General features: G+C 42.3%; 1 protein-coding gene across 5 annotated transcripts in view; it reads right to left on the reverse strand.

Moving 5' to 3' along the window:
• LOC110501509 (protein TANC1) overlaps window positions 1-24,938 on the reverse strand; it is a 180,963-nt gene that overhangs the window by 69,625 nt on the left and 86,400 nt on the right. For 4 of the 5 annotated variants that reach the window (XR_005038794.1, XM_036958877.1, XM_036958879.1 and 1 more), the window contains exon 5: window positions 87-226. Coding sequence is in view for 4 of the 5 variants with exons in the window: in XM_036958877.1 (XP_036814772.1) it covers window positions 87-226 (140 nt within the window). In the remaining variant the exon portion in view is untranslated. The remainder of the gene's footprint in view (window positions 1-86; window positions 227-24,938) is intronic. The other variant, XM_036958878.1, reaches the window with a different exon arrangement.

Here is a 24,938-nt window from a genome sequence, read left to right on the forward strand (position 1 = left end):
CACACTCTCCCCTCCCCTCCCTCCTTCTATCTCTCTATCTCTGGTGTTGTGCGGCCGCTGCAGCAGCTGCCGGGGAAATTAAATACCTTTTTTTCATTCTTGTCTTCCATAGGTATGCGAGCCGTGCCTGGGATCCCTTCTCCCAGTAAGAAGCCCAGCCTTGTCATCAGCTCTTGAGTGGCAGGGGAGGAGGAGGAGTTTGTCTCTTTCTCAGCTTGCAGCTCTGCTGTGTGAGAGATGAGAAATAAATCATGTTAATATTCCCATGCAGGCCAACCCAGGGCCAGTGACCGGCTGAGCCCCTGCTGCACGCACACCCACAGACACACACACACAGCTGCTGGGGTTGCGCAGGCAGGCAGAGAGGCACACACACTGACACAGAGGTGGATACAGCCAGCGTGCAGCACAGCAGAGTACAGCTCAGTGCAGTACAGAGGCGGTACTCCGCAGGCTACGCAGGTTCAGCCTGCCTCATTAGGAATGCTGTGACTGTGCCTGTCTCTCTGCAACACGTCCAGGGTGCCATTCTGCTCGGTGCTGCTGCTCATTGTTTACAGCCCTCACTCACATAGCCTCCGAATATCAATGAAGAACCGAATACAAAAAGGATTCCGCTTCTAACTTCGGTTGTTGTCTCAGTCCCTCGCTACTGCTTGTGTTGGGTGGATAACATTTTATATTTCTGGGGCCAAATTTCATATTGACAAGCTTTGGATGCTACTGTGCTAAATCCTCTTATATATACAGATATAGGATCTTAATTTGACCAGTTTCTCACAGCAGGAAAATAATCCTGCAGCAACAGTAAATGTGAATTATTGTGTGGATTATAATTAATGGACATTTTTGTAGGGGTTGATACATTTTCTATTTTTAGGGGAAATCACGTCTGACATTTTTAAGCAGAAAATACTAAATGTATAAGTGTTTATAAATGTTGAATATACGAAATGTTTGCATTTCATGCTGTGCTGATTGATCAAATTACGATTCTACACCTGTAGCCTACTGTGTGTATTAATGATGTTTCAAAGAATGCACATATTGCTTTTCATTATCAATAAAAGCATGAGCTAACAAAGCACCGACTTACAAGCTCACTGCAAACCTATACATCCTTAGGGATCTATAAAATATGTTACATGTTTTGCCTCATTCCGTTTAGATTTACCCCAAATTACATTTTCTCCATTTTGTTTTTCCAGGTTTAAGTTTTTCATATTTTTACTCTCAAAATCACACTTTTTTAATAGAAAAACAGAGCTTTCTAAGTCGACAACAATGCTTAAACCACATCAGGAGACCACTTTTGAGGTCTGGGAAAAATCGAAGAAATGTAGATTTTTGGGTGTAGTTACCCTTTAACTTCTTTGGGATAGGGGGCAGTATTTTCACGTCTGGATAAAAAGCGTGTCCAAAGTAAACGGCCTGCTACTCTGGTTCAGAAGCCAGGATATGCATATTATTAGTAGATTTGGATAGAAAACACTCTGAAGTTTCTAAAACGGTTTGAATGATGTCTGTGAGTATAACAGAGCTTAATTCGGAAACCCTGAGGACAAACCATCCAGGATTTTTTTTTTTTTTAGGTCACTCTCTTTTCAATAGGGTTTCATTGGGACTCTAGAATTCTAAGGCAGGGGCTTGCAGTTCCCATCTCTTCCACTGGATGTCAGTCTTTAGAAATTGGTTGAGGTTTTTCCTTTGTGTAATGAAGAAGTACGGCCATCCAGAACGAGGGTAACTTAAAGTGTACTGTTAGATAGAGGCGCGTGACTAGAAATGCTCGCTACACTTTGCTATCATCCTGTATTGAACATTGTTTATCCCGTCTTCAATTTTATCGATTATTTATGTAAAAAAAGTTGTAATACAAAAGTAGTTTGAAATGTTTGGACAATGCTTACAAGTAATTTTTTTGATATTTTGTAGTTGGAACAAGTTGGAACCAGTGTTTTTCTGGATCAAATAAATTGACATTTTGGATATTATTCGACCGAATTAATCGAACAAAAGGACCATTTGTGATGTTTATGGGACATATTGGAGTGCCAACAGAAGAAGCTCGACAAAGGTAAGGCATGAATTATATTTTTATTTCTGCGTTTTGTGTCGCGCCTGCAGGGTTGATATACAGTGCCTTGCGAAAGTATTCGGCCCCCTTGAACTTTGCGACCTTTTGCCACATTTCAGGCTTCAAACATAAAGATATAAAACTGTATTTTTTTGTGAAGAATCAACAACAAGTGGGACACAATCATGAAGTGGAACGACATTTATTGGATATTTCCAACTTTTTTAACAAATCAAAAACTGAAAAATTGGGCGTGCAAAATTATTCAGCCCCCTTAAGTTAATACTTTGTAGCGCCACCTTTTGCTGCGATTACAGCTGTAAGTCGCTTGGGGTATGTCTCTATCAGTTTTGCACATCGAGAGACTGATATTTTTTCCCATTCCTCCTTGCAAAACAGCTCGAGCTCAGTGAGGTTGGATGGAGAGCATTTGTGAACAGCAGTTTTCAGTTCTTTCCAGCAGTTTTCAGTTCTTTCTTCACAAAAAAATACAGTTTTATATCTTTATGTTTGAAGCCTGAAATGTGGCAAAAGGTCGCAAAGTTCAAGGGGGCCGAATACTTTCGCAAGGCACTGTATGATTTTCTCTCTTTGTTTACTGGGGTGCTATCCTCAGATAATAGCATTGTTTGCTTTCGCCAAAAAGCCTTTTTGAAATCTGACACGTTGGCTGGATTCACAACAAGTTTAGCTTTAATTTGGTATATTGAATGTGTGATATCATCAAAGTTGAATTTTATAGTAATTTATTTGAATTTGGTGCTCTGCATTTTCACTGGATGTTAGCCAGGTGGGACGCTACCGTCCAACATATCCCAGAGAGGTTAATTCAAGTGCGCACCAGCAAGAGACTGTTGTTTGGTTAGCTATGTTTCTGTAGCGCTCATGTGATTGCAGAGTTTGCTAAACAAATGGCTACTGGAATGATGCAAATAATCAAGATATCATTCTGCCAGATATGGTACTTTGCAGTTAACATTTAATTGAGGAGGTTTTTGCGAAGGCCTTTCCATCTCTACCAGAACATGGTTATCATCATTGCTAACAGCTACACATACACTACCGGCCAAAAGTTTTAGAACACCTAGTCATTCAAGGATTTTTCTTTAATGTTACTATTTTCTACATTTCGCAATTTTTGGTTCCAACCACTGTGTCTTTGTGAGACGCGGTGTGAGTGAACGGATGATCTCCGCATGTGTATTTCCCACCGTAGAGCATGGAGGAGGTGTTATGGTGTGGGTGTGCTTTGCTGTTGACACTGTAAGTGGTTTATTTAGAATTCAAGGGACACTTAACCAGCATGGCTACCACAGCATTCTGCAGCGATTCGCCATCCCATCTGGTTTGGGCTTAATGGAGCTATCATTTGTTTTTCAACAGCACAATGACACAACACACTGTGTAAGGGCTATTTTACCAAGAACGAGCATGATGGAGTGCTGCATTAGGTGACCTGGCCTCCACAAGCCCCCGAACTCAGCCAAATTGAGATGGTTTGGGATGAGTCGGACCGCAGAGTGAAGGAAATGCAACCAACAAGTGCTAAACATATGTGGGAACTTCTTCAAGACTGTTGGAAAAGCATTCCGGGTGAAGCTGGTTGAGATAAAAAAAAAAAAATTATTTGACCTTTATTTAACTAGGCAAGTCAGTTTAGAACAAATTCTTATTTCAATGACGGCCTTGGAACAGTGCCAAGAATGCCAAGAGTGTGCAAAGTTGTCATCAAGGCAAAGGGTGGCTATTTGAAGAATCTCAAATATAAAATATATTTGGATTTGTTTAACACTTTTTTGGTTACTACAGTGCCTTGCGAAAGTATTCGGCCCCCTTGAACTTTGCGACCTTTTGCCACATTTCAGGCTTCAAACATAAAGATATAAAACTGTATTTTTTTGTGAAGAATCAACAACAAGTGGGACACAATCTTGAAGTGGAACGACGTTTATTGGATATTTCAAACTTTTTTAACAAATCAAAAACTGAAAAATTGTGCGTGCAAAATTATTCAGCCCCCTTAAGTTAATACTTTGTAGCGCCACCTTTTGCTGCGATTACAGCTGTAAGTCGCTTGGGGTATGTCTCTATCAGTTTTGCACATCGAGAGACTGACATTTTTTCCCATTCCTCCTTGCAAAACAGCTCAAGCTCAGTGAGGTTGGATGGAGAGCATTTGTGAACAACAGTTTTCAGTTCTTTCCACAGATTCTCGATTGGATTCAGGTCTGGACTTTGACTTGGCCATTCTAACACCTGGATATGTTTATTTTTGAACCATTCCATTGTAGATTTTGCTTTATGTTTTGGATCATTGTCTTGTTGGAAGACAAATCTCCGTCCCAGTCTCAGGTCTTTTGCAGACTCCATCAGGTTTTCTTCCAGAATGGTCCTGTATTTGGCTCCATCCATCTTCCCATCAATTTTAACCATCTTCCCTGTCCCTGCTGAAGAAAAGCAGGCCCAAACCATGATGCTGCCACCACCATGTTTGACAGTGGGGATGGTGTGTTCAGCTGTGTTGCTTTTTTACATAACGTTTTGCATTGTTGCCAAAAAGTTCAATTTTGGTTTCATCTGACCAGAGCACCTTCTTCCACATGTTTGGTGTGTCTCCCAGGTGTCTTGTGGCAAACTTTAAATTACACTTTTTATGGATATATTTAAGAAATGGCTTTCTTCTTGCCACTCTTCCATAAAGGCCAGATTTGTGCAATATACGACTGATTGTTGTCCTATGGACAGAGTCTCCCACCTCAGCTGTAGATCTCTGCAGTTCATCCAGAGTGATCATGGGCCTCTTGGCTGCATCTCTGATCAGTCTTCTCCTTGTATGAGCTGAAAGTTTAGAGGGACGGCCAGGTCTTGGTAGATTTGCAGTGGTCTGATACTCCTTCCATTTCAATATTATCGCTTGCACAGTGCTCCTTGGGATGTTTAAAGCTTGGGAAATATTTTTGTATCCAAATCCGGCTTTAAACTTCTTCACAACAGTATCTCGGACCTGCCTGGTGTGTTCCTTGTTCTTCATGATGCTCTCTGCGCTTTTAACGGACCTCTGAGACTATCACAGTGCAGGTGCATTTATACGGAGACTTGATTACACACAGGTGGATTGTATTTATCATCATTAGTCATTTAGGTCAACATTGGATCATTCAGAGATCCTCACTGAACTTCTGGAGAGAGTTTGCTGCACTGAAAGTAAAGGGGCTGAATAATTTTGCACGCCCAATTTTTCAGTTTGTGATTTGTTAAAAAAGTTTGAAATATCCAATAAATGTCGTTCCACTTCATGATTGTGTCCCACTTGTTGTTGATTCTTCACAAAAAAATACAGTTTTATATCTTTATGTTTGAAGCCTGAAATGTGGCAAAAGGTCGCAAAGTTCAAGGGGGGCGAATAATTTCGCAAGGCACTGTACATGATTCCATATGTGTTATTTTTCTACAATGTAGAACACATTTTAAAAATAAAGAAAAACCCTTGAATGGTGTTCTAAAACTTTTGAGCGGTAGTGTAGACATACGCACACACACACACACACACACACACACACAGACACACACACACACACACGTCACACCCTGATCTGTTTCATCTGTCGCTTGTTTTCCCCAGTGTATTCATCCCTGTGTTTCCTGTCTCTCTGTGCCAGTTCGTCTTGTATGTTTCCAAGTCATCCAGCGGTTTTTCCCGTTCTCCTGCTTTTTGCAGTCTCTAGTTTTTCTAGTCCTCCCGGTTTTGACCCTTGCCTGTTTCTGGACTGTACCACCTGCCTGACCATTCTGCCTGCCTTTACCACGAGCCTGTCTGCCACTCTGTACCTCCTGGACTCTGATCTGGTTTTGACCTTTTTGCCTGTCCACGACCATTCTCTTGCCTACCCCTTTGGATTATTAAACATTGTAAGACTCCAACCATCTGCCTCCTGTGTCTGCATTTGGGTCTCGCCTTGTGCCTTGATAACACACAGACACAAACAGATGGGCATTCCTGTGCTGTTGCAGGAAAATACAAATCACTGATGCATTTTGTTCATGTCTTATGATTAACTTGAGCAAATCTATGCCTTTTCTAATGAGTTCAATACATTAAGTTGATTTCCAACTAATTGTTTCAATAAATCTGAATTCTGTTTTAATGTCTAGATTACGTGAATCTGTCTGCTGCTGGTATTCTGTATGTACATTACCTCAGCATGTACATGAGGAGCCAGAGGAATATAGCTCCACATACGGGGGGCTATCCCCCCTAAGGGCAGTGCAAGGCCTGGACTACAGTAAGTTATTACCCTGCATTCTGTCAGCACCTCTCCTCCCCCCCTCTCTCTTCCAGTTATTAATAATGCTGGCAGTCCCTCTGATTAAATACAAACCCGTCCAGCCACATAATGTACTGCCAAGACGTAATGAAGTCAAAACTAATGCCACCATACATGAACGAACACACAAAGGCACACACAATCTTATTTACTACTGTGGTGGCATCGGAAGCAAGAACAATCTAACCATTTCATTCATATGAAATCTGGTAATGGACGCAGTCTATGCTGATTTGACGTAACGCTAAACTCAAAACCAGAGGCAACTTGTGACCCCCTGCAGAAACCACTCTGCTACCGTGAACATGCTTACTTCTCTAATTCCCTTGCAAAGGTTGTATTACCATCATACTGTGGGCAGAAATTCTACAGCATATTGGTTGAGAGGGAGGATGTTCTAATCCTGGAATGATGCCTTGGGTTCTGTGGTTCCAACCTACTTGAGCAATACATGTGGTGAAATGGAACGAGGCAGAGTGAAGAGAGGGGGAGGGAAGGATAGAAATTATGGAATATCTCATTACTCATTATTAACCAAGGAGACCCCTCCACCAACGCTTCCTCTCCCTACTCTTTCTACTCCTCCACTCCACCCCCCATCCCCTCTTTTGCACTATAACTAATTTCACTTCATTTTAATTTCACTCATTTCACACAAACACTGCTTGGCTGACTTCTCTCTTCTCCAAAGTCTGCAATATATTTGCATACTAAGGAGTGCACCTGTTGCACATGGGGATGTGTGAAACTTACTCCTCAGCCTGAAGTGTCTGAATTGCTAGCTTTTCTCATGGCGCTGACTGGTAAGAAGCTTCAGGAGGGTTATCATGTGTGCTAGCTAGCAAGGCAGAGGATGTGCCGAATCGGGAGAAAGTGGTACTCGCTAAGCAAGCGGCGTGATGTCTTTTACACACCATCCCCACACCCCTTTAGTAGGCTAGACTACACTTTGGTCATGTTTCTGCCGGGCAAGGAGAGATGTAAGTGTAAGGATATTTCCCAAATGGTATATATTGCACTACATTTGACCAGGACCCCATATGACTGGTTGCTGGTTCATACTATACTGTAATGTAGCTCTGTTCTGTTCAGTGTACAGCAGTACCAGCAAGACGGATACAGAGCACTAGCCAGCCAGGAGACATCTGTTACATCTGCAATGTCTGCACAGGCTGTTAACAGGTGCCCTTTCAATGCCCCAGCAGCCTACGTTAAACATTTAATTCAGTGCACAATGTTCTGTTATAAATAATGGACCTGTGAATCACTGACTTTGTTTTCCTATGAATACTGCTGTCTATAAGCCGCTGCATTGACATTGATATCATTCCCCCCATTTCAACAGCTGGAATGTTTATATACTGTGATTTTAATGGGTTTTTTTCTGCATAGAAAAGTATTGAGCGTGTTTTTCGGGCCGCCTATGTCTAAACAGTAAAACAAATATATATATAAAAAAGTTGTCTCCGCCACATGGCAAAATGTGTAGAATTGCAGGAAATTATTTTTAAACAACAGTTGGGCCTCTAAAATGTGCAGGTCGGATACCGCACAATTGGCTAGGCCCATTGGCAATCACCCACCACACCCACCACCTAAGCCCCATTTTGATCCAGAAAAAAAATACTGATTTTCAAGCTGATTGCAGTTAGGAATGGGTAAGAGCAAGGCATAAAATTAACCTTTTGGTTCACCAGCCACTGTGGCAGGTAGATTTAAAAATCTACCAGCAACCCAGATTTTTTACCAGCCAAAATAAAAACATTTGCCGCTAAAATTACACCAACGATGCTGCACCAATGATGGTGCTACTGCAAACCCCACCATGTTCTCAGTATAAATGGCAGTACAAAGCATGTCGGCTTCACATCAACGCCACTGTTTACGACACCGTATTCTTTACCAGTTACTGCACCACTGTTTCCAGGTAGCCCTCCCAGACCTGACCAGGGACCGTATTCAAAGTGTCTCAAAGTAACATACGCTGAGTGTACAACACATTAGGAACACCTGCTTTTTCCATGACATAGACTGACCAGGTGAATCCAGGTGAAAGCTATGATCCCTTAGTGATGTCACTTGTTAAATCCCCTTCAAATCAGTGTAGATGAAGGGGAGGAGACAGGTTAAAGAAGGATTTTTAAGCCTTGAGACAATTGCGACATGGATTGTGTATGTGTGCCATTCAGAAGGTGAATGGGAAAGACAAAATATTTTTTTTAAAATGATCCTAGATCAGCACTCCTACTCTGAGATGCATAGTGAATACGGGCCCTTGCGGGCTCCCACATCAGAACCAGGCTCAGCAGCAATCAGACCAAATGGAGGGTTTGGGACGGGGCGATGCTGCATCCATCAGGGAGCCCTTTATTACCGGGCCGTGACAGGCCGCTCCATCAGTGGCTCCTCTAAAGCTCTAAAGATCCACCTGCCTCTGAGGAGCAATCACTACCTTTGTCCTGTCTGTGGCTGAGTCCCACAGCAAACTCTATTCCCTATATAGTGTACTGGGCTCTGGTCAAAAGTATTGCACTATAAGGGAATAGGCTGCTATTTAAGACGCAACCTGTGATTGTGCTGGAGCTGGGGTCTGGACCAGACGACAGTCAACAGCAGCAGGGCTAGAGGCTGGTGGGGATTGAAGCACAGACGCAATGTAAATCATCATTACACACTGTCTGTCTGGGGAGTCTTTGGGCAGAGCATTTTTATCTCTAGGCAGATCCTCTCTCAAATGGTCCATCCTTCCTGTATACTCTGGTGTACTACCTACCGGTCCCTTTTCATTGGCTGTGATGTCCTAGCTATCTCCACACCCAAGCATTCACGGCAATTGCAAATTTGATAGCCTCTGAAGTCTTATCTGGGCTTAATTGCCTACAATGTGACATTGGCTATTATCTGTGTGATCGCTAATGCGTGTTGTTGATGGTGGGGCCGTCCATCCAGGGGGAGGGGAGATAAACATGCTACCTGTAAAACAGGCCAGTTTGTAGAATATAGACTAACCTTTGACACTGACGGGAGTGTCCTTCTAGCCAGTCTATATCCAAGCTATACTAAAGGACATATTAATCAAATCAAAGTTTATTTGTCACGTGCGCCGAATACAACAACCTTACAGTGAAAAGCTTACTTACAGGCTCTAACCAATAGTGCAAAAAAATAAAAAATATTAGGTGAACAATAGGTAAGTAAAGAAATAAAAACAACAATAGCCTCGCTACAAAAGTAGTGAGGCTACATACAGACACTGGTTAGTTAGGCTGATTGAGGTAGTATGTACATGTAGATATGATTAATGCGTCTCTTAATGCGTCTCTTTTGATGTGACAGGAGCTTTAATTAGATGACCCCTGCTCCTGGGAGGAGGGAGGAGTGACCTGTGCCCCTTACGAAAATTGACATAAATCATGGTTTTGGCGCCTTACGAAGGATCATTCAGTAAGAAGCATGTCAAACAAACATGTAGGCTGTGCTACTCACCGAGTATGGAGCGAGAGAGAGGGGGGAGGGGGGGGAGTAGGAGAGAGAAAGAGAGAAAGCTGGGAGCTAGTTAGCGAGAGAGGGAGAGAGAAAGAGAGAAAGCTGGGAGCTAGCTAGCGGTGCTCTCAGGCAGAACCTGCCTTGACTGTGTTAATGCTGCCAGGCTCTTTTACCTGAGGCTGTGCAGTTTAGTCATCACAGAGCTGGCACAACAAGGGGTATGCGTCCCAAATGGCACCCTATTGCCTATATAGTACACTAGTGTACTGTACTAGCTCTGGCCAAAAGTAGTGCACTATAGGGAATAGGGAGCCATTTGGCACACACACGGGCTCTGAGGTGACAGGTCCACTCACCAGTCACCTCCACAGCTCCTAGCTCTTATTAGGATCCTATAAAGAAGGCATCTCTGTGCTCTCCTGTCTCCATGTCTCTGTAGGTTTGTGGAAGCTCGGCTGTGGGCAGGCCTCTGGGCATGGAATGATGGCTCAGGCACTTTAGCGACACACTGACACACACCGAAGACACCGGGACACACACCTCAGTTCTGGCATAGAAGAGCCGCACTCGTAGATAGGCTCCATATACTGTAACCCTGAAGTTGTAATTTAACCAGTTTAACACTTCCCATTAAAAATAACACTAGACTGATAAGAAATGGCCGACAGTGTGACCCACCAGAAGTGAAATGACAAAGTCGCTGATTGAAATGGCAACCTGTTATCATTTTCAAACCAGTCGGAGACTAACTGGGACAACTGACGTGCTGTGTACCGCTGTGTGTGCTTTGTGAAATTGGGGTCACCACGCTGAGCCGCAACACTTTAGGCAGTAATGATGCAGCTGCATGGCTATCCTGACAGCTGTGGCATTTATACCCATAATACCTGTAATGAAAACAAATCTGCACATTAAGTATGCATGAGATACAGCAGCCTTACATCATCCCTATGACAACAAATCAAAGCTAATCAGTGGGACTGTGGGGCAGCAGAGACACTGGAACACTCCTCCTCATTATGAAGCCAGAGATGGAACAGTGCTTTGTTTTAACAGCAGAGGAGTCGAGAACAAAGGTGAACGTTGTTGATTTTGTTGATTTATTTGTTCATTATTCCATTATGTCCAAAAATGTGCCTACTTACGTGTAATTGTTATTACAAAGCATGTGCCTGTTGAAACTTTTCAGGGTGTCATGTAAAAATAAAAACTATTCTGGACTGATGAAATTCTAGATAAATCCAAAGAACCAAAATATAAACATAACATGCAACAATGTCAAAGATTTTACTGAGTTACAGTTCATTGAAGGAAATCAGTCATTTGAAATGAATTCATCAGGCCCTAATCTATGGATTTCACATGACTGGGCAGGGGAGCAGCCATGGGTGGGCCTGGGAGGGCACTTAGGAGCCAAGTTCCAGACAATCAAAATGAGTTTATCCCCTCAAAAGGGTTTTATATACAGACAGAAATACTCCTCAGCACTCCTCTACCCCTCCTCAGACAATCCTGCAGGTGAAGAAGCAGATATGGAGGTCCTGGGCTGACGTGGTTACACGTTTACAGGGATGTAAACACATTTGTGCACAAGATTTGAGAGAAAAAAGCTTTTTGTGAATATTGAACATTTCTGGGATCTTTTATTTCAGCTCATGAAAAACGGTACTTGTTTGTTGAATGCTTGGTATGTCTGCATTGTCAGGGTTTTTTGTTTCCAAGAGATGGATGCAATATGCTTTTCTAAGCACTTGTCTAAAGCAAAGCTATCAAAGTTCATAACTGGTAATGTCTTATCAAATCCTCCCCTCAGTGTCTCGGAATGCCAGGTTGTTTTCTAAATTGCACCCTACATTACCTAATACCTATATAGGCCCTGTTCAAAAGTAGTGCAATATATAGGGAATAGGGTGCCATTTGCGACGCAGCCTACCTTTTGGGTACAATTTTCAGTTCATTATACCCTGAAAAAAATTAGTGTTTCCCCTAAAAGAAAACATTGCTGCGGTGGCAACGGTCTTGGAAGGGGGAGAGGTGGGTTTGGGCAGCACGGCTTAAATCAATAGAGAGAAGAATTAGCTCATTTCCTGCTATTCTATACATTTTGCCATGGCTAGTTATGTGTTTTTATGCACAAACATTATAACAAAACCAACGGGGACCTTGGGACCTTAATCCAGCCAAAAAATACTCCTAAATTCCAAATGTTCAATTCTCCCTGACTGCCTAGCTTTTTTATTTTGGTGATTTCTAGTTCTCGGAGATTATATGAATAAAACATATATACATCAATTATCTTTTTTACATACTTTGACTGGTTTTAGTCATTTAAGTTTACACTGAATGTGTTTTTTTTTCATCCCGAAAATGTATTTGAAAAATTGCGTAATAATTAGCAGCTGCGGTGCTAAATGAATGCAGGGGAAACACTGACTACAGAGGTATGGGTCCATGACCGTCTGGGTCCTGATAGTCAAACAGTAGCACACAAATGTCATTAGTGGCTCTTTACACTCATTGCTGAAACCAATTCTCTCCAGTGGTTTAGGCCTAGGCTACACAGGGGTGGGGGGGGGGGGGGGCTAGGCTGTTGTCTAAAGTCAACAGAAAACTGATATTGGGTTTAGTGTCATCTACTCTACTAATGCTCATACCTTCATCCCATGGGGTTGAGAGGCCTTCAGTTGGACAAATGAAGCTCTAATGGAGCACACACACACACACGCACACACTTTGTGTGTCGTCATGTAAAATGGCTTTGGCAAAGAGTGCCCATCACACAAACTCCACGAATAGTCACAAGACAGAAATAAAGAACCATAAAACAGGTGGTAAATAGACTGTAATATTGAATTACGTATAGTCCTGCTACCAGTTAAGATCGTATCAACCCTAATGCATGACTGCCATGCACTGTAAGACCTAGGCCTATCAACAGTAAACCAATATGTCTGTCTAACCATGTCTTGTGAATTATGTCCTGTGATATAGCCTAAGTCAGTGGTCACCAACCGGTCGATTGACCGGTCGATCGTCAAACATTTCTATAAAAACCCACCGGTCTTGGCACGCCGGGTAGGCAAAGTGTTCAATTTTTTTTGTAGAATTGTATGTGTCTGAAGGTACAAACTCTGCCTATCCGGCGGGCCCGGAGAGCAAATCACACTTGAGCTTGTTTTGGCTGATTTCATGGGGCTATAGATGACAAAACATCTGAATCTGTTTCCCTTCCATTTGGGACTTATTTTATAGTACTGATCAACAACATTTGCATAGAAGTAGCTTATTTGATAAAACTGGGTGCTGTCTCTTTAACCAGTAATGACGTCGTTCAGGATGCAAGAGGCAGAGTGGAGGCTGCTGAAGGGTATCAAGCTCATAAAGCGAGACGGTGGATGGTGGTTGGAAGAGAGCGTTTGTTTGAAATTGAAAAGCGGTGCGGTAGCGTTTGATAAAGAAGAACGTCAAGAAGAAGCAGCTGCTTTATAAGTGGGATGCACTGTTGAGTGCTACATCCCGAGGGGTTCATCCTGATTGTACGGAGATTGTGACAGCCGGTTAAATGGCGTCCCTTGACAAGGCAAGAACAAGATGTATGTCAGGAGAAGTGCAATATTATCACAAGGGGGAATGGAGGGAAAAAGAGAGGCAGAGGAGGTCTAAGACAGAGGGAGGAAGAGGGTGAGCTTGAGTCGGTTAAAAATGGCGGGAAAGGGGAGATGGTTTGTTAAAGAAGAATGGTAGAAAGTGTAAGCAGAGCGAGCTGAAGGCAGGAGGAAAAATGGAAGTGAATGAGGTCGAAGTACCGGAGGTGGTAGGTGTGGTGAAGTTCTTGGGGGCCGAGGCTTGCACTGAGGCTCAGGATAAAGATGAGTCTGACAGTAGGAGTGAAGTTTTTGGACAAAGTGTACCCTCTTGCCTTTTAGCTGATCCATTTGTGGTTTCAGGGTGGGTGAAAACAGAGTTGGGTGCTGTGGAATCAGTGAGGGTAACCAGAAGTGGTCTTGTGATAGTTTGTGTTTCTACTGGTCAGAGGGAGAAGGCGCTCCTCATTAAATGAATTGGGGCAAGAAATGTGTTTTGCTCTCAAGAGTGTAGCAGTAAATGTAAAAGTTGACCAACTGAAGGGAAAGATTCCCGGTGTTCGTGATGCTTGTTGTTTGGTCCGACACAGACAGGGTGGAATGTGGTAAAACACAAGTCATTGTCTGTTCTTTTGAGTTTTGATGTTGAGTCTTTGCCCGACAAAGTGATGTTAGGGTATATAAGTTATCCTGTATGAGCTTTTGTGCCAAATACATTACGTTGTTACAGGTGTCAAGCTTATGAGCATCTGGGACAAAGAAGTGTGTAGCATTGGGTAAAGTATTGATATGTGTTAATTGTAGGGTTGCTCATAGGGCTGGGGATCAGAAATGTACCGTGCGAGAGAGGCAGGTTGAGGTAGTGCAGAAGTTGTCATATGTGAAGGAAGTAGAGGAAGATGGGTCAAGGGGGAGGGATCCTGAGAGGAGTGGTGTGAGTAGTAGAGATAAACCAGTTCAGAGGGATAGGCCAAAAAGTTATATATGTTTCAGTAAGATTGGATTTTTAGCATTTATAGCAATGGTTATCAACTGTTCTGCAGGGATGGAACGTAAGTCGCAGAAAATTGAGGTTGTGGTGGCAGCTGCAGAGAGGTATTTGGGTGTGAGGTACTTGACATCAGAAGAGTTACAGGGTGTGTTAAGTGGTGGTGTCCCCTCCTTTCAGGTTGTTGGCCTGAGGTAGGTCTAAATAGATTGAAATCGTGGAGTAGGGTGGTGTTAATTTTATTTATTTTTTTATTTGTGAGTGTAGTGTTAGATGGTAGGGTATTTGTTTATTTTTTCAAGCAAAGTATAAGGTACTCTAAGTCTAGTAGCTGGCGGTAATGCAACATTTATTGGATCCAACCGCCCCACCAAAGAAGAAGAAGCCGAGTCAAAGCCCTATTCACAGACACAGTCAGTTCGCTGAGGAAATAGATCGTCTTGGGGAGACGTGAGAGAGAGACTGATTAAGTGAATTAATAAAGTTACGGGTGGCAATCAGCTTTGAAATCAAAATATTTTGCGTTATGGTTTGCATATTATCACAAACAAAGGACTAGTGTAGTGAATTGATGTTAGCTTCAGCTGTCAGCTAGAAAGGAAAGTTAACCTATAAAGCTGGAAGACACCGGTATCTTCTTTGCATTGTAAAGTGTTCTAGCCTGTTTGGACATTGTTTTGCGAACAGTAATTAACAGTTTCAACAATTCTACATGCCGTGTCGCATTATTCAAGTGTGTTAAAACATATTCGGTATTGGTGTCCCTTCCACAGGACGGTTGAGCTAACGTAGGCTAATGTGATTGGCATGAGGTAAACAACAAGAATATTTCCCAGGACATAGGCATATCTGATATTGTCAGAAAGCTTAAATTCTTGTTAATCCAGCTGCACTGTCCAATTTACAGTAGGTATTACAGTGAAATAATACCATGCTATTGTTTGAGGAGAGTGCACAATTTTGAACATGAAAAGTTATTAATAGCAAATGAGGCACATTTGGTTAGTCTTGATACACAATTTGAACAGAAATTCAATGGTTCATTGGATCAGTCTAAAACATTGCACATACACAGCTGGCATCTAGTGGCCAAAACCTAATTTGCTCCTGGGCTGGAATAATACATTATGGCCTTTCTCTTGCATTTCAAATATGTATTTATATTATCTTTTACCAGATCTATTGTGTTATATTCTCCTACATTACTTTCACATTTCCACAAACTTCAAAGTGTTTCCTTTCAAATGGTACCAAGAATATGCATATCCTTGCTTCAGGGCCTGACCTACAGGCAGTTAGATTTTGGTATGTCATTTTAGGTGATTTTTTTTTTTAAAGGGCGGATCCATACTTCTGTGCATGATGAGTGGGGAGCTAACATAACAGCCCAGACTCCCAGTGCAGACTGAGTGGAGCAGGCACGGTGCTTTCGCACTATAAGGGGACATTGGTTGCGCTGATAGATAGACTTGATCCGTGAGACACATTTGACAGAAGTACTGAAAGTAACAAAAATTATAATACCAAATCGTTTATCATGTTTTAGTATCGAAAAAGTTTCAGTATATCGTGCAACACTACCCTAGGGTGGCAACAAATACATTCTAATGGGGCTTTCTCTCTTCTGATTCCATTATAGTATTCAATCACACTTCCACTAAAAAATAAGTTTAATCATTTTCAACAATATCTGCATTTCCTTCACTCATTTATAATAATTTCTGTAAAATATCTGTACAACTTTTGTTTAGACTTTGTATGATTTTATTTTGTGAAATAATTATCTTCCTCTATAACCAGGTTTCCATCCAACCATTTCATGCAGATTAACTACCTGATGCATGAAAAATGTCACGACCGGGCTGATAGAAACAGGATATCCCGGTACAATTTTATAAATGCCGACAGACAATTTGTTTCGTTCGACATGGTGGGATCTTTTTGTGTCTATAAAATTAATTATGCGAGAAATGTCGGAGGAAACACCTTTATGCGTAAATATTCCTATAATAACCATCATTTGGAAACTTGGAGTCACACGATGACATGTTGTTCAGTCCTCCCACTACAACTCGGGAAACCATGTAGTTTATTAGGCTACAGATAAAAATATGTTATGTTGAAATTCACAGGGTGGGGAAAGTATATGTGATGATTTCGATACTCCTATCAATAAATATGTTATTCTGTTGACATGATGATCGATGCTTGGCTGATTTTAGAATATTCGCATGAAAATTGGTTGCAAATGGGATGGAAACCTAGTTTATGACCATGTATTATCAATGATCAATGGCAGTTCTTACTTTGTGCCAATTTCCAAGGTGCATTGGCATCCGCACTGCCTCACAGGCAAGATTCATGGCACAAAAGTGCATGTGCGCACCCGAAGCAGAGATGGATGAGGAAATGAGACACCCACTCGCTGTATATATGTTTATTATAATTTTGGGGGTTCAATGAAAGTCAATGAACTAAGTAGACCAGACCCAACTGCTACTGTCTATGGGAGACACGCCTTAAGTAAACCGGAACTGAACTTTTTTTCTCCAATGATAAACGGACTGAGTGAACTATCTTCATTCATTCACCATCTTTGCCCGAAGCTCTTGCGAGCAAATTTGCCGTTCTCAACGGTTAGCAGTCACTTACTGGCAGTAAGAATGGACAAGTGCCATACATTTTCGGGTTTCATCAGTCAGTAATTACATTTATATTACATTTAACAAACAAAACACTGACAAAACTCTATGCAAGGTAAAGTAACAATCCAAACCGGTCTGTGCATCAATGCCGGTATATAATAAAATGCAATTTTTGGTCAGTCTCAGCGGACGGATGGAGGGAGGGATAGCAGAGAGACGTGAGAGACTAACCCTCCGCTGAGATTAGCCATCAGACGCACCAGTCCAGTAATTTTTTTTCAATTTATGCTCACTCAGCTGTGCCTCATAAGTAATACAACAACGGATCTATTACCGGTGTAATCATATACCTCATGATTTGAAACATACTTTTAAAATGGTCTGAGGAGAACAACATTGGCAGGAGAATTCAAGCATAGCCAATATGCGGTGATAATGTATTGGGCCTATAGCCTACTGCACAAACCTCATTGCTACAGAACTGTTTTTAATAGGTTCATGTTGCATAGGCTTATGTTTTTAAGTCATGTTTATGAGTGATAGATCTTGACTTGCATTTTGACTCAGAAAATGATCTTGACTATTAAAAGGTTGGTGACCACTGGCCTAACTGAAGTGTTTTTGGGAAGCGTTGTATGTATGCCAGGAAGGCCTGTATTGTTGCCAAATAAATGTCCCTATGGGAAAATACATTATTCATTCATACAGCATTTGAACTAAACATAGGCTAAATGTCTTAATAGATATGAAAGATGCTGTGATGTCTCTCTTCTCTGATCTGCTACTCAGTTTAGGCTTCTGATGATGAGTCATTTCAGACTAAGAATGGGAGATCAGAGTCCGTATGTGCCAAGCGTCTCAGAGTAGGAGTGCTGATCTAGGATCAGGCCCTCCTTGTCTATGTGATCTTATTCATTGTGATTTGAAAGGCAAAACTGATCCTAAACCAGCACTACTCTGAGTAGTTTGACACACAGGAACTCTGGTCAAGTGTCAGACTTAGCCATTAAAACCACCACATTTTGCTATGCTACCAGTACTGCAAGGCTAAATCCTCCTCCCTCAATTTGTGACGGTACAGTAGGCTACATCATGTCACAGAACCCCAATGCCTTTTGATAATGGTAGAAATGTGTGGGTGTTTTGAAAACCTCAACGATGACTATTCCAATGGTAATTGACTGAACAGCCGAGCGGCATTATTCAATTCAATCATAACACAGCAATATGTGAAGGGTTTGACCTCGGGAAGGCCTGCAATAAACTGTCTGTACAACAAATGAGCCACTTTGCAGAGGAAACTAGGAACAAGGCAGAGAGGATGTGGAACCAAAATGGCTACCAGTCCTAACTGACAAGCGTCCTCATCAAGAGGTATCCAAGGATGAAAATGAGTTCCTTGTGCTTGCTCCATCCGAATAGACGTTTGTATCTCCTCCTAGCCTGGAGACATGGAACAATAATAATTGGAAACCACTCTGCTATTCAAATAATTGTAGGAAGAGGCAAAGCAAAAACAACATAATTATCTTCTATCTCGGCAGGCAGGCAGGCAGTTTACAAGACGATAAACTTAGCAGCAGCCCTGGCAGTGAAGTGGTACAGGGGAAGGATGAGGGAAGGAGGGGGGAAGTCTATCTGAGCCCCCACTCCCTGCCGAGAAGTAAATGATCCAGCCGGCGCTCATTAGCAGCTTGGGTTACGTTACCAAACAGTGGAGGAAGTTTAATGAACACTTGATGAATGCTGCTCGCATCTCCAGTTTCCACACAGAGTTCAGAGGTGGAGGAGAGATGACATCTCCCATTAGAATGCACTGGCCGCTCCACAGGCGGCAGGTAGTGTAGATGTTAAGAGCCTTGGGCCAATAACCGAAAGGTTGCTGGTTCGAATACCAGAGCCGACAAGGTGAGAAGAAAAAAATCTGTTGCTGTGCCCTTGAGCAAGGCACTTAACTCTAATTGCTCTAGGGGCACTGTACAATGGTGACCCTGGCCGTGACTCCACTCCCTGCCGGTGTCTCAGGGGGAGGTAGGATACACAAAAAAACACACACATTTCCATTACACACCTGTGTGTAACAGGCAAATACAAGCACCTCACAAATATTATTATAGTGCACATTCCACAACTATACTACAGCTAGCTAGCCCGGTGTTGGAGCAGAGGCTGCTTTCTGCATGGAAGGGCCATCATGTGGATGGATAGGCGGGCAGGATGGAGTGTGGGAGTGTGGAGTAGGGGAGTGTGCAGAAGAGAGTGGAACAGGTAGAGTCAGTGGTATGTTAGAGAGGTGTTAGCACAGAGCTTTCCCAGGCAAACTAGGAGGTGGACATGACAGGGCAATTGTAACCACCCTGCTGCCGCTACGCATGTGTGATTACTGCTATTAGCGACAGACAGTTGACACTTGTCAAGTCAAAACAAAGAGCCCTTTCACTCACGACACTGCACACAACCTGTACTTAACGTTGAGGGACAGACAGACACTCAGAGACATTATGTCAACGGCAGACCTGACAGATGTCTGGACACAATCACATTCACAGAGTCTAGACAACAACATAGGCTTATCTACGCTCCTAAAGGTCATGGAGGGGGAAGTGGAAATGTTATTTTCCTAACAAAACAGACAAGCTGCAAGTCAGGTAGTGTGTGAATCCTAAATGGCACCATATTCCCTATTTTGTGCACTACTTTTGACCAGGGCCCATAGGGTTCCCATAGGGTTCTGGTCAAAAGTAGTGCACTAAATATGGAATAGGGTTCCATTTGGGATGTACACAGTGGCTAAGCTGTAGAGGCAGAGCAGAGATTAATGAAGACACTAACAAGCACACAAAGACTTGGCATTTTCCTTCTAATTGTAGGAGGACCACACACAGGGTTTAAGATGCCACGGGAAAGGTATACACATATCAATGGTTACAGTAAACCATAATTAGGACCCATCCATCTAATATGTCATAGACATTTTCCTCTTGAAAAGGGACCAGTGAATCACAATTGATGTCTGCATCCCAATCTGTGTTCAAAGACATCGCCATGAACCGCCATCTCCTGAAGCAGAGCTCTTATCTTAGACTATCATAGAGGTTATTCATTCCACTATTGTGGAGGTTCCTTGGTAATCAACGCAAGGGGGAAAAACAGGGAGGATTTAGACAGACAGAACTGTAGCTTTTGGCTTTGAGATTCAAGGCTGTGAGATTGAGTGATTCAGTCTGAACAAAAACCAGTAACATACATATGTGGTGCCAATTAACAGATGGTTCATCATCCAGAACCGATTCATCTAACTCTTCCCAGGCAACTTACTTGTCTGATATTAACCCGCTGTTTGAGAGACTGGTCCTTCCTGATAAATCTGTGGCTAAGGAAGACCGTCTTTAACATGCCTGGTGGTGCCTGTTGATGATGTCATCACACATTTACTGTAACGGTAGCTCCAAGAGAGAGGTTTGTGCTCTGGGCTCGGCTGGTTTCTGCCAAGGCCCCAGCAGCGTGGCTGTGAAATCCTGATTCGGATCGCCTACTTCTGCCTGATGAGAAGTTTGGGGCTGAGGATATGAGAACATGCTGGAGGAGGTGGATGTGGAGTTGCATTAAAACACAACAGCACCACACTAGTGCATTGTTGATGGCCACACACACACACACAAGGGCCGTATTCATTAGTGCACACCATAACAAAACGTTTTGCAGCGGAAAATCTAAACGAGTGTGTCTTATTGGACAAGTTCTGTTTACTTTAATTAGATGCCTAATGAACACGACCAAAGAGCATCATCTGGCTGGCCTAATAGAGAAGACAAATTAGGGAAAAATGCATTTAGGAATCTCACCATATGAACTAAATATATGGGATACAGTAATTATTAACTGTAGACAATCTACTAGTTCCATCTAAACCCACAACCACCGTGCCTATGGAGGTTGCAGATAGATCCAATAGAACATGAATGTCACTAAAAACATAGGTGTGAAATGTTACTAAGTCCCTGAGGGGATGGTAAGAGTGAGGGAAAAGGCAGAGGGGATGGAGTTTGAGAGAGCGAGAGAACAGAGAGAGAATAGAGAGAACAGAGAGAACAGAGAGAGAGAACAGAGTGAGAACAGAGCGAGAGACCAGAGACAGAGAGAGAACGAGAGAGAAGAGAGAGAGAGAGAGAGAGAGAGAGAGAGAGAGAGAGAGAGAGAGAGAGAGAGAGAGAGAGAGAGAGAGAGAAAAATAAAGAACAGTCCTGATTGACAAAGACAGACCTCAGGGGGGAACATGAGGAACGACCACAGCTGAGACAACGCTGACCACTGCTGTCTTTCGGCCACACACACACAACATACATGGCAGACACGCACACACGCGCATACGCACAGATACACACGCGCATATGCACAGATACACAACATGCAATACAGAACACACACACACACAACATGCATGGCAGACACTTGTATGCACACACACACAACATACATGACACACACACAAAAACAAACAGACACAACATTCAAGACACGCCCACACACACACGCAAGCCTTTTAGAGTGCTGGAAGCAGTATCCTTCTTCAAAGACAGAGCAAAGTGAGATCCCTTCACGCCAGACTCCAGACACACATGTATTTTCTTAGTCTCTCTCAACCCCATCATCCATGTTCAGCAATAAGGAAAGACCCTTTTAAACCCGACAACCCAACCCAAAACCAAAATGTGTCTCCTGGGTGTTCATGAGCCTGAGTCGTGGTTTCCATTAAATGAAACATAAAAGACTGGAATAGTCCAAAACACATCCACAGAGAAAATAATATTCAGCGTTTCCTGTGACACATAGAGCCTAGCGCGTAAACAAACCCTCCAAACACCCCACAAAGCCTCCTCTCTGTTCCCTTCAGTCACCCAGCAGTCCCCCTCTCTCTCTCTTTCATTCTCCATCCATTGGAGATGCTGTGAAATGTAGCTTTCATAAAGTTGGAGATGAGGAATCGTTTAGAACAAAAAAGACTCTTCACAACTCATCTGAGCCGCTGCTGTCTTGATCCGGTTCTAAATGTCACACAGTTCTCATGCTACAGACTTCCGATGGATATTCCACTCATTCCTAACCCGGCATTCCGATCCTCCTGACAGCATTCCAAAGTGACACTGACCTTGTTACAAGCCCTCTTACTTGAACCCTGGGGGTCAGATGATTTGCGTAACCTCTCAGGGCCGTCCTAGGCCAAATATGTGGCCAGTCATATGTCTGTCAGTGTCTGTCAGTGAGATGCTATACATATTAGTGCTGGGCGGTATCACGTTTTTTGCTATATACCGGTATTGATGCACAGACCGATTCGGGTTTTTACCTTCAATAATGGTATTTTAGTTTTTGGTTTGTTAAATGTTATATGCTGTGTGCAACGTTCATTTTTATGCTACTTGAGTCATCCCTCTCCGCTCTCTTGCTCCATACCGCTTTCCACACAGACTTAGCCCCGCCCCCTATCACTCAAGGAGCGTGTTTGTTGTTGCTGAGAGAGCGAGAGAACAGAGAGAGAATAGAGAGAACAGAGAGAACAGAGAGAGAGAACAGAGAGAGAGAACAGAGTGAGAACAGAGCGAGAGACCAGAGACAGAGAGAGAACGAGAGAGAAGAGAGAAGAGAGACGCTTTCGTTCAATCTGCATGGTCAATGCAGCACAATGTTGATGAAAACAATGTTGTTTCCACTTTCTTCCTTAATATAAATCTACAAGTGTAGATATAAATCTACAAGTGTTCTTTAATTACACTATTAGTTTGTGTTTCTTACATTTGCAAACAGCTAGTTTGTTTTTTCTTCGTAAGTTTAAGCTAAATCGTGTTAGTCGCTAATGGTATTAGCTAGCTAACTAGCTAGCTAATGGGTCAGAGCAAACAGAGCAAACATAGCTAGCTAATAACAGCCTGATACCAGTGATGGTATAGGCCTAAATCCGCATGTTGTTTGTGCAGTAGTATCTTCTAAATCAAAGAGGAATAGGCGAAGCATGAATATGTTGGCTACTTGAAGAAACATTTCATGTAGCCAAATATTATAGGGTCCCCTAGGACACACTGACCCTCACTTTGGTCACAATAACTCCTCCCTGCCCACTATTATTTATATTCTAACTATAGAATTAGAATAATCATTCTATTTCCATGATTCCACCCAGTTCACCCAAGTGTTTTGATCTAAATCGCAAGTCAAATCGCAATTGCAATTGAATTGAACCGTATAAAACAATCAGACGCTAGGTTCACACTACTCATAAAGCAGAACTTTTAGAACTTTTATTATTCTAAAACATCAAATACCATCAAACATTTTCTAAATACTGTGATATAATATTTTGCCCTTATCGCTCAGCCCTAATACACATCACTCCCATAGAACTAACACACGCTTATTGCTGACACAGGAATGAATGAATGACTGAAGAGTTGTGTAGAGTTCAGAATGAGAGGTGAAACCCTATAGCGGTGCGTGTATGTGCATGCGTGCGTGTGTGGCGTCCAGAGTTCAGTGCACCTGGGCCTCACCATGCTGACAGCTAAGCCATACCAATTAGGCCTTATCACAGAGTTCTTATAAAGTGCCTAACTGTACATGCTTTAATGCCATTACTGAAATATGTTGACTAATTCCCAGTGCTGAGTGTTTAGTGCTTTTTGAGGTCGGTTCGGTTTCGGTTAAATCATTTTTAAAATATTCAGTTTTTTTATTATTTAATTTCAATAATTTTTTGCCGTAACAATACAGAATAAAACTATTAATAAAAGGCCTGTGATGGTGGTGACTGCCCATTACTGATTATTACTTATTAACCATAACTTATTCATATTACTTTACTTTAATAAAATATTGTGTATATTACATTGGTTTTATTTGATGACTTTATTATTTCATGCCAAGTCATCTCATCTCAATAAAGCTGACTGACAAAATCACTATTTTAGTAGTTCTTCAAAGTAAATGAGGCATACCTTTATGATGGCTGAATAACAACTATCAATCACTTAGATCATGTATTTTTGAAGGTAGAGACATCTTGTGCCACTGATCGATTGTGCATTCTTCATGGATTAAGATCATTGTAGTTAATTACCACGGTTTCTGAGCTAAACTATGTAGAATATTGTCCTGCTGGAAACTACAACTCCCTACTACATTGCACAGTTCAGGCTTGATCTGATTTATCTCTAGAGAAACTGCATTGAGTTCACAGAAGAAAAAAAACAGAACGAAATGGAATTCAAATAATTGAATGGATGTTGGTAAATTAGCTGTTACATTTTTTTTAAATAACCAACATTTTGGTAATTTTCTCAGCACTACTAATTCCTCATGTCAGTGTTATTCCTCAGCAGTCAAATTCCTCCTTTTATGGTAAGTGCTCTAGATGAGGCGTGAGAAGTACGAAGCTGGTGGAGGTACACACTGCATGCATTAGCAGCCCCTGACACAGAACATGCCGAGAGAGAACTCCCTCCACACTCCCTACTAAGGCTTGAACACTTGAACACCAGAGCCCTGCTCAAAAGTAGTGTACCATATAGGGAATAGGGTGCCATTTGGTCAGATTGTTCACAATCTCCATGGCCTGGAGTAGCGGTAGTAGACCTACACCACAGAAATGTCTGGAGACTTTCCATTGCGTAAAGAGCTCATTTTGGCACAGAGCTGAAATCCAAGAGGGTAGCACTTAGCTGAGCATCTCTGTGTGTACAAGCTCCGGCACAGGGCTGCCCGACCCTCTTCCTGGAGATCGACTGTCCTGTAGGTTTTCAGTCCAACCCTAATTTAGCATACCTGATTCAGCTAGTTGAG

This window comes from Oncorhynchus mykiss, chromosome 22 (genome assembly GCF_013265735.2).
Source record: "Oncorhynchus mykiss isolate Arlee chromosome 22, USDA_OmykA_1.1, whole genome shotgun sequence".
In the NCBI taxonomy this organism is placed as follows: Eukaryota; Metazoa; Chordata; class Actinopteri; order Salmoniformes; family Salmonidae; genus Oncorhynchus; species Oncorhynchus mykiss.